Source organism: Nicotiana sylvestris, chromosome 1 (assembly GCF_000393655.2).
Source record: "Nicotiana sylvestris chromosome 1, ASM39365v2, whole genome shotgun sequence".
Classification (NCBI taxonomy): Eukaryota; Viridiplantae; Streptophyta; class Magnoliopsida; order Solanales; family Solanaceae; genus Nicotiana; species Nicotiana sylvestris.
The window spans coordinates 111,728,059-111,739,705 of NC_091057.1; the positions used below are offsets into that span (position 1 = coordinate 111,728,059).

Sequence of the window (11,647 nt, forward strand, 5' to 3'; positions counted from 1 at the left end):
GAAAAGAAAAAGAAAAAAAAAGAAACATGGGTTGCCTCCCAAGAAGCGCTAGATTTAATGTCGCGGCACGATGCATATTATCATCACTTGAAATGAATTACCGCCACGACGTGGCCATCACCAACTTTTCCCAGATAATACTTCACCCGGTGACCATGGACTTTAAACACCACATTATTTTTATTCTTCAAGTCCAATGCACCAAAGGGTGTCACACCCACAACCTCAAACAGGCCACTCCATTTTGACTTTCACTTTTTGGGAAACATCCGTAAACCAAGACTTGAACAATAACACAAGATCACCTTCTTTAAACTCTTTGTTCCGAATGTACTTGTCATGAACGTATTTCATCTTCTCTTTGTATAAGGATGAACTTGTGTATGCATGGTATTGGAACTCATCTAAGTCATTCAAATGTGCCACCCTTAAGTTGGCGGCGACATCCCACTCAAGATTCAACTTCTTTAAAGCCCACATAGCTTTGTGCTCAAAATCCATCGGAAGATGACAATCTTTTCCGAACACCAACCGGTATGGAGACATTCCGATATGCATTTTGTAAGCTGTCCTATAAGACCATAAAGCATCATCAAGTTTTTTGGACCAATCCATCCGGTTAGCATTCACTATTTTGGACAAAATACTCTTTATCTCCCATTTGGAGACTTCCACTTGACCGCTTGCTTGTGGGAGTCGTGACTTTTTGAGTGACACCATACTTGATGAGTAAGGTATCGAAATTTGTGTTGCAAAAATGCGATCCCCCATCGTTTACGACAACCCTTGGAGTACCAATCCTTGTGAAAATATTCTTCTTCAAAAATGCCACCACACTTCTCGCTTCATTGTTGGTTAAAGCAATAGTCTCAACCCATTTGGATACATAATCCACCGGACCAAGATGTAAGTGTTTTCACAAGAACTCACAAAAAGACCCATAAAGTCATTACCCCACACATCGAAAATATCAATCTCCAAAATGGTGGTGAGGGGAATTTAATTTTTCTTTGAGTTTCCACCGGCTCTTTGACATTCATCACAACGCTTGATGAGATAACTTGCATCCTTGTTAAAAGTGGGCCAATAGAAGCCACAATGTAGCATTTTGGCCGTCATTCTTGCTCCACCATGGTGACTAACATACGACAAAGAATGACAAGCCCCAAGAATTTCACATTGTTCCTCCTCCGATACGCATCTTCTAATCACTCCATCTGCACAAATCCAGAAAAGGTACGGTTCATCTCAATAATAGTCTTGATAATCCCGTTTGAGCTTCTTCCTTTGGTTTGAAAAGAACTCATCCGGGATGATACCACTTACAAGAAAATTTGCTAGATTCGCGAACCATGGCACCTCTTTCATTGAAATAGCCAAGAGTTGCTCATCGGGGAAGGAGTCATTGATTTCAAGGCCATCATGCTGCCTCCCCTCCTCCTCCAAATGAGACAAGTGGTCCGCTACTTAGTTTTCACTTTCTTTTAGATCTTGGATGTCTATATCAAACTCTTGCAACAATAGCACCCATCTCATTAACTGGGCTTCCGAATATTTCTTGCTCATAAGATAACGAAGTGCCGCATGATCCGTATGGACAATAACTTTTGTACCCATCAAGTACGGGCGGAATTTCTCAATAGCAAACACAATGGCAAGAAGCTCTTTCTCCATAACGATGTAGTTGACTTGGGCATTATTCATGGTCTTACTTGCATGATAGACCAGGTGTAAAATCTTGTTGTTGCGTTGCCCCAAAATAGCCCCTACCGCTACATCACTTGCATAGCACATGAGCTCAAAAGGAACACTCCAATTTGGAGCGGTGATAATGGGAGTAGTAGTTAACTTGAACTTTAGAAATTTAAAGGCCCTCATTCAATCATCATTGAAGTGGAACTTAGCATCTTTCTCCAAAAGCTTGCACAACGGGTTTGATCTCATCCAAGTCACTCCTCTATTTGAGGTTATGAAACGGTCGATGCAATAGTAATACCCAACATGAAGTCGGGGTCGATTTTCCACAGGGAGCTATGAATGGGACTTAGGAGTATATACTTTAGTGAATGAGTTTGAATCTATCTCAAATTGTACCTCCGCAAAATTGGGTTGTTTCTAAGTCTAAGTTAAACTAAGATTACCAACTAAGAATTTAAACTAGGAAACTATTTTTGTTGTTATTCAAATGATGTAAAAGACCTAGAGCTATGACCTTCACCTAGGTGTCTGCCTAATGAGTTTTAAACTTTAAATCTTGTTTTATTAGTCGGGGGTGTATTATAGCTATCAACACTCAAGTACCCACTCAATACCTCTCGATAAGAGAGTGGTTTTGCCCAATTTGGCTTTCTTAAGTCTAAATGGGTATTGAGCAAAATGGTTGATATAAAGCTCAAGTCGGGTTTTACTATCTCTAGATTCAACCCTTTAATTGGAACTATCAATCTCTTGATTTACTCCAATTTCTTGTTAGCCAAGTTTCCCTAGACTAAGTCTCTCTTTCTCAAGTAGAGACCAAGTCAAATAGGCATGAACTAATGTTTGCAACCATTAATTCTACAATTAATTAAAATCAAGAACAAGGCTAAATAATAAATACCCAATCATAAACAAGCAATAAATCAAACACCCATTAAATTTACACTCTAGGGTTGGGTTACAACCCTAGTGAAAATCTTGCTACTCATGCTTAAAATAGAAGAAATAGAAGAAGAAATGATAATTAAACCCATGTTGATAATTAAAATAATGAAATCTATGTTTACAAAGCTCAAAATGGCAAAAACTACTAAAGAGGGTAAAGAAAAATGTCTACTGGGGCTTATAATATTCAAAATTTGACCTAAAAAAGTGAAACTCTTCTATTTATACAAAGCTGGAATTTTTGGACAAAAATTCCCTTTCGGAGGTTCTGCAACCGCATAATTCCATGTGCGGTCCGCACTTTGCTTCATCTTAACATGATTTGAATATTGCGATCGTATAATTCTGAACCGCGACCACATCTCTTTTTTGCGGTTTGCACATTTTTGAGTGCGGCTGCACATGGCTCTTCTGTGGACCGCACAAATGCAACTGCGGTTGCGTAGCTGATCTTCTGCGGCCGGCACAATAATTGTGCGGTCCGCACTTCCTTTAAACTTGATATGCAAACTATTTGAACTTTTTCTCTTGCTTAGCTTCTGCGGCTACACATTTTATGTGCGGACCACACTTCTCACAATCCTCTGATAAGTTTGTCTTCACAATCTGCGGCCGTAGATGATATTTTGCAGTCTGCACTTTGAGCTTCTGTGCCTGTATTTTTGTCCTTGAGTTCAGATCACTCCTTCTTGAGTTAGATTTCATCTTAGTGGCTCATTTTCCAATATTCCTACAATTAAGCATATTTCATCAGTTTTTGGGAACACAATTAAAAGCTTTTGGACTAAAACGAAAGCTAAAAGGTGCTAATAAGTAGTCAAAATCCCCACTTATCAGGTTCAGCACTTTAGAGAAATCCTAGATGAAATGCAGGTAAAATCTCGCGTGGCCTAAGAAACTCCGCACGCCTTTCACCGAAGTTGGAGGTGGAAGTTTAGAAATTACCTCAATCTTTGCCTTGTCGACTTCAATGCCATTCTTTGAGATCTTGTGGCCAAGTACAATGCCTTCCTCGACCATGAAAATACATTTCTCCCAATTGAGCACCAAGTTTGTTTCTTCACATTTTACCAACATTTTATCCAAATTTGCGAGACAATCATCAAAAGAATTCCCGACCACCGAGAAGTCATCCTTGAAAACTTCAAGGTAATACTCCACCATGTCCGTGAAGATCGCCATCATACAACTTTGAAAAGTCGCCAGTGCATTGCACAACCCAAATGGCATCCGCGAGAAGGCAAAAGTACCATAAGGACATGTAAAAGTAGTTTTTTGTTGATCCTTTGAAGCAATAAGAATTTGGTTATAGCCGGAATACCCATCAAGGAAACAATAGAATGCACGGCCGGCCAATCTGTCAAGCATTTGATCTAGGAAGGGAAGTGAAAAATGGTCATTCCTTGTGACTTTGTTGAGCTTATGATAGTCCATACACACTCTCTACCCAGTCATCGTTCTTGTCGGAATCAATTCATTCTTATCATTGGTAACCACTGTCATGCCCCCTTTCTTTGAGACACATTGAACCAGAGAAGTCCACGAACTATCGAAAATGGGGTAGACAACCCCGACATCTAACCACTTGATGATCTCCTTTTGACCTCTTACATGACTTCATTGAGTCTTCTTTGATGTTCTATGCATGATTTGGCACCTTCTTCCAAGTTAATCTTGTGCATGCAAAAAGAGGGGTTTATCCCCTGAATATCCTCTAATGTCCATTCAATAGCCTTCTTTCTATATAGAGTCTACCTGAACGTTAGTCAAACAAGAGGAAAGAATAACCGATAAAATAGAAGAAGGGCCAAGAAATTCATACCGAAGATGTGGAGGCAATGGCTTCAACTCCAAGATTGGGGAAGGGGGGTTCCTCAATTGAAGGCTTTGTTGGAGGAGTTGTCTTATTTTCAATATCCAAGGACAATTTGTGGGGTTCATAAGTATACGACCATATTCCTTGCAAAGAGTTAATGTATTCCACGAATCCCTCCATCTCTTCATCATCAAAGTTAAGCAAGACGGCCTCCAATGTATCATCAATATTCATCACATCACTTGTTTCATCCACAATCACATCGGCCACCAAGTTCATGAAAGAGCAAACCGCATTGCTATTGGGTTGCCTCATAGACTTACACACATGGAAAACCACTTTTTTATCACCAACCCAGAAGGTAAGTTCTCCGACTTCAACATCAACTAGATCCTTCCCCGTAGCAAGGAAAGGTCTCCCAAGATAATCAGTACCTCATAGTCAACCTCACAATCAATAATGACAAAATCCGCCGTAAGAATGAATTTATCAACACGAACCAATATATCCTCAATCACTCCCAATGGTTTCTTCATGGTATGATCGGCCATTTGTAATCTTATAGATGTGGATCTTGGTTTCCCAATTCCCAAAGTCTTGGAAACTGAATGGGGCATCAAATTGATACTTGCCCCAAGATCAGAAAGAGCTTTAGAAAACTCGTCACTTTCAATTATAAAAGGGATTGTGAAAGCACTGGTATCTTCCAATTTGGGAGCCATTGAATGCACAATTGCACTCACTTGATGAGTCATTTTTATAGTTTTACAACTCATCAACCGCTTCTTTATCACCAAATCCTTCATAAACTTTGCATAACCGGGCATTTTCTCCAAGGCTTCAACCAATGGCATGTTGATTGATATACTCTTCATCATGTCAATGAACTTTTTGAATTGATTCTCGCCATTTTGCTTGGCAAGCCTTTGAGGATATGGAGGAGGAGGCCTAGGCATTGCTGCCTTAGCCTTTTGCACTACCGGTTCCGGTATGTCAACAATGTTCCCTAGACGGGTTCACTTCCTCTTGAGTCTCTTCCACATTGTCATCAATATAAATCCGCACTTCATCATTTGCTTGCACCACATTATTCGGGGTCTCATCTTCTTGTACCACTTGCTCATCTTCCACAAGTTTCCTTTGACCTGAGATGGGTGCATCCCACATTTTCCACTCTTTATAGTAACGGCCATGGCATATCCCGTGTGGTTCCCACCCATTGGATTTACTACCGTGTCACTTGGTAGTGTACCCTTAGGACGAGCATTTATAGCTTGAGATATTTTCCCCAGTTGAACTTCCAAGTTACGAATTAATGTGTTGTGTGAGGCTAGTCGGGCATCAGAGTCGGCATTCTTCTCCATTATTTGTTTGAACATACTCTCAAGTCGTCCCATCTCATTGTTGGAAGAACTTGGACCATAGGAAAGATAAAGAGGTGGGTTGCTTGGTTGTTAATACATCGGGGCTTTTGAAAACCCGACCTCTGATTTCCTTGACTATTGTTCCATCCCCCTTGGTTATTTCCTCCCCACTATCCTTGGTTGATGCCGCTCCAATTGCCTTGTTTATTTCCACCACTCCAATTTCCTTGGTTGTTGTTATTATTCCAATATTGTTGCCACCACTCCAATTACCTTGGTTGTTGTTATTATTCCAATATTGTTGCCACCACTCCAATTACCTTGGTTAATAGAATTCCAATTACTTTGATTACCTTGAGGTCTCCATTGGTGTTGATTCGGGCCTTGAGATTGTTTCTTTTCCCTTAAAGGTTGTTCATGTATTTCACTTCCTCGTCTTGTTCATTGTAAGATTCATCGTGGTCAAACCCACTATACTCTTGCACATAATTCTCCACACTATTTTGCACTTGTGGACCCTTGGTACTTCTTTTGTTCACCATCATGCTAACTCCCTCCATGGCATTGACTTGCTTAGGACTTTGAACGTGTTGAAGTTGAGCCTTACTAATTGATTCATTGTGGTGGTTAACTCGGCAATGGCTTGCCCATGACCATGCAATTCTTTATGTAGGTGAATCATGTTCGGATCACCTTGAGGAACATTTGCTCTACTTTGCCATGCCGATGAAGTATCCGCCATTTTATCTGAGATCTCAAAAGATTCCTCATATGGCGTTGTCATGAAATTTCCACCGGCAAGTTGATTTACCACGTATTGATTAGTTGTATTGATCCCCCGATAGAAAGTTTGTTGAATCATAGCCTTCGTCATGTCATTATTGGGACACGTTTTGACCATTATTTGGTACCTCTACCATATTTCATGCCACGGCTCATTGGGCTCTTGTTTGAATTTTGGAAACTCATCTCTAAGAGTAGCCATATGCCTGGGAGAAAAGAACTTGGAAATAAATTTCTCCGCCAATTCATCTCATTTATGGATTGAATGGTTTAGCAATCTATCTAACCAATCCAAGTCTTTCCCCCATAGAGAAAAAGGAAATAGCCTCAACCTTAAAGTATCCTCGGAGACGTTTGTCTGTTTACTCCCCCAACAACTGTCCACAAACCCTTTCAAGTGTTTGTATGCGTTTTGACTCGGAGCCCCGGTGAAGAATCTCTGTTGCTCTAGCAATGTAAGTATTACATTCGTGATATGAAATTTTCCCACCCTACACTATGGCACTTGCATACCCTTCATTCGGCAACACCCAGTGTGCATCCGCTCTTGGTGGAGGTTGGGGTGGAACTGGGACGTTGTCTTGAGGTGGTCGGCGTCTTCTATTTGCTTGAGGTTCAAGAGGAACCTTTTCAACTTGGTCATCATCAATGTCCACATACCCCAAAGGCATGTTTCCGAGTTGATCATTGTTGAGGGCCATTGTTGCACCTACAATTGATTCACAAAAATCAGCAACACGGAAGGAAAAAAAGAGAATTTACACACAAAACCAAATATATAGCTAAATCTATTTTTAGCTCACCGGCAATGGCGCCAAAAATTGATCTCGTCCAAGTTCACATCTCTATTTGAGGTTATGAAACGGTCTATTATAATAGTAATACCCAACAAGGAGTCGGGGTCGAATTCCACATGGAGCTATACATAGGATTATGAGTATAGATTGTAGTGTATGAGTATGAACAATATCTATTTGCACTTCCACAAATTGGTGTTTGTTCTATGTCTATTCTAATCTAAGATTGCAAGATTAAGAAATGAAACTAAGAAATTGTTTTTGTTGTTATTTTCAAGTGATATAAAAGGCCTAGGGCTATGACCTTCACCTAGGTTTTTGCCTAACGGATTGTAAACTTTAAAGTTTGTTTTATTGGTCAAGGTGTATTATAGCCATCAACACTTGAATACCCACTCAATACCTCTCGATCAGAGAGTGATTTTGCCCAATTTGGCTTTCTCAAGTTTAAATGGGTATTGAACAAAGTGGTTGATACAGAGTTCAAGTCGGGTTTTACTATCTCTAGGTTCAACCATTTAATTGGACTATCAATCTCTTGATTTACCCAATTTCCTGTTAGCCATGTTTTCCTAGACTAAGTCTCTCTTTCTCAAGTAGAGACCAAGTCAAATAGACATGCACTAATGTTTGCAACTATTAATTCTACAAGAAAAAGCAAGAACAAGGCTAAATAATCAATAAGCAATAAATCAAACACCCATTAAGATTACACTTTAGGGTTGGGTCACAACCCTAGTGAAAATCTAGCTACTCTTACTTAAGATAGAAGACATAGAAGAAGAAATGATAATTAAATCAATAGTGTTAATTAAAATGATCAAATCTATATTTAAAAAGCTCAAAATAGTAAAAACTACTAAAGAGAGTAAAGAAAAACGGCTACTGTAGCTGTTGATGTAAAAACTTGACCCAAAAAAGTGAAACTCATCTATTTACACAGGGCTGAAATTTTCGGACAAAAATGTCCTTTCGGAGGTTTTGTGGCCGCACAATTCCATGTTCGGTCGGCACTATGCTTCAGCCTGACAGGATTGGAAACTTGTGGCCGCATAATTCTGAACTGCATCCGCACTTCTCTCTTTCTGTTGTCCGCACATTTCTGAGTGCGGCCGCACATGGCTCTTCTACTAACCGCACAAAGGTGACTGCGGCCGCACAATAATTGTGCGGTCCGCACTTCTATTGAACTTGAGATGCAGGTTCTCTGAACTTTTGCTCTTGCCCAGCTTCTGCAGCCGCACATTTCATGTGCGGATCACACTTTGCACAGATCTCTGATATGATTTTCTTCACAATCTGTGGCCATAGAGGATAATCTACGGTCTGAACATTAAGCTTCTGTATCTGTTTTTGTCCTTGAGTTCAGATCACTCCTTTTTGAGTTGGATTTCATCTTGGAGGCTCATATTCCAATATTCCTGCAATTAAGCATATTTCATCAGTTTTCGGGATCACAATTAAACACTTTTGGACTAAAACGAAAGCTAAAAGGCGCTAATAAGTAGTCAAAATCCCCACTTATCACAAACTCCACTGTATTTTTTTTCATCCTCCTCCACCAATAGTGCTGCCTCAAGTCCTGATACATCTTTGCGGCACCCAGATGAATGGAATACCGCGAACTATAGGCCTCCTCAAGAATCAATTCATGCAACCCATCTACATTTGGCACACAAATCCGACCCTGCATCCTCAACACCCCATCATCTCCAATATTAACACCTTTGGCATCGCCATGCTGAACTGTGTCCTTAAGTACAAACAAATAGGGATCATTATACTGGCGCTCTCTGATGCGGTCATATAAAGAAGACTGAGAAACCACCGAAGCTAGAACCTGACTGGACTCGGAAACATCTAACTTCACGAACTAATTGGCTAAGGCCTAAACATCTGTTACAAGTGGACTCTCACCAGCAGGAATAAAAGCAAGGCTACCCATACTCATCGCCTTTCTACTTAAGGCATCGGCCACCACATTGGCCTTCCCGGGATGATACAATATAGTAATATTTGTTGTTCTTTAGCATCTCCAACCATCTGCGTTGTCTCACCTTTAGATTCTTTTGTTTGAGTAAGTGTTGTAGACTCCGATGATCCATAAACACCTCACAAGACACACCGTAGATATAGTGCCTCCAAATCTTCTATGTATGAACAATGGTCGCCAACTCTAGATCATGAATAGGGTAGTTCTTCTCATGTGGCTTCAACTGGCGCGAAGTATAAGCAATCACTCTACCCTCATGCATTAAGACACACCCAATACCAATCCGAGAAGCATCACAATACACTGTATAAGAGCCTGACGCTGAAGGCAAGACTAAAACTGGAGTTGTGGTCTAGGCAGTCTTGAGTTTTTGAAAGCCCTCTTCATACTCATCTTACCACCTAAATTGAGCACCCTTTTGGGTCAATTTGGTCATACGCGCTACAATGGACGAGAAACCCTCCACAAAGCAATGAGTATATCCGGCCAAGCCGAGAAAACTCCGAATCTCAGTATCTGAAGACGGTCTGGGCCAACTCTGAAGTGCCTCTATCTTCCTTGGGTCTACCTCGATCCCCTTACTGGACACCACGTGCCCCAAGAGCACTACTGAGCTAATCCAAAACTCATACTTAGAGAACTTGGCATAAAGCTTTTCCTCCCTCAACCTCTGTAATACAATCCTCAAATGTTGAGCATGCTCCTCCTGGCTACGGGAGTATACCATGATATCATCAATAAATACTATGACAAACAAGTCAAGATAAGGCTAAAATACACTGTTCATCAGAAGCATAAATGTTGCTAGAGCGTTGGTCAACCCAAAAGACATCACAAGGAACTCATAATGATCATAGCCTATCCTGAATGCTGTCTTCAGAATATCCGAGTCCTGAATCTTCAATTGGTGATACCTAAACCTCAAATCAATCTTAGAGAACACCCTCACTCCTTGAAGTTGGTCAAATAAATCACCAACATGCTGCAAAAGATACTTGTTCTTGATTGTAACTTTGTTCAATTGCCGATAGTCGATGCACATATACATAGTACCATCCTTCTTTTTCACAAACAGAACTGATGCACCCTAAGGCGACACACTAAGCCTAATAAACCCCTTATTAGGAAGTTCTTGAAGCTGCTCTTTTAACTTTTTCAACTCATCTGGTGCCATACAGTACTGAGGAATAGAAATGGGCTGAATGCCGGGCACCAAGTCAATATTCCTGTCGGGTGGCATACCCGGTAGGTCTGCAGAAAATATATTTGGAAAGTCTCGCACTACCGGAACAGAATTAATAGTAGGAGTGTCAGCAGCAACATCTCGTACAAAGGACAAATATGACAAACATCCCTTCCCAACTATCCATTGGGCCTTTAAATAAGAAATCACCCTGCTGGGAACATAATCTAGAGAACCTCTCCACTCGATCCTCGGCAGCCCTGGTTTTAGTGTGACAATCCAGAATAGCATGACATGAAGACAACCAATCCATAACCAAAATCACGTCAAAATCAACAATACTAAGCAATAAGAGATCAACTCTCATCTACAATCCCCCAATAGTCACCACATACGACTGATGCACGCAGTCCACGATAGTAGTATCGCCCACCGGCGTAGATACATGAATAGGTGAAACTAAGGGCTCACGAGGCATATACAAATAACGAGCAAAATAGGATGACACATATGAATAAGTAGAAACAACGTCAAATAATGTGGAAGCATCTCTATAGCACAATGAAATAATACTTGTAACCATTGCATCTGAAGTAATGGTCTCTGGCCTGGCAGGAATAACATAGAATCGAGCCTGGTCACCACCTGGTCGGCCTCCCGCTCTGGGGAGACCTCTAGCTGCCTATGCCACACCCTGTGCTGGATGGGAGAGTGGTGAAATAACTAGTGCGGGAGTCGCAGTCTGACTCCTCTGCTGAATTAGACCTCCCGAATGGTAGGGAAAATATCTCTTCACATGAACCAGCTGTCCACACTAAAAAAAACCCCTCTCTGAAAATGTTGGGAAGTACTAAGGCGGTCCTGAGAACCAAAATAACTACCAGAAGGACCTGGTGCATATGAACCCTGAATTGATGGTGCACGAGATGAACTCTGAGCTGGAAGTGCACTGAGAGATGACTGACCTAGTCGAGCACTGTATGAACCATGGATAGCTGATGCACCATAATAAACTGGATGAGCCATCTGAGCGGGACTATAAGGTCGACCCTTGCTGGAACCACCCAA

The 11,647-nt window shown here is 40.9% G+C and overlaps 1 protein-coding gene across 1 annotated transcript; it reads right to left on the bottom strand.

Annotated features, from left to right (window-relative positions):
• Positions 1-225: 225 nt before the first annotated feature.
• LOC138873345 (uncharacterized) lies at positions 226-771 on the bottom strand. Its single transcript, XM_070151808.1, has one exon. It carries the CDS (start codon positions 769-771, stop codon positions 226-228), a length of 546 nt encoding a protein of 181 aa, XP_070007909.1.
• Between the last annotated feature and the right edge of the window lie 10,876 nt (positions 772-11,647).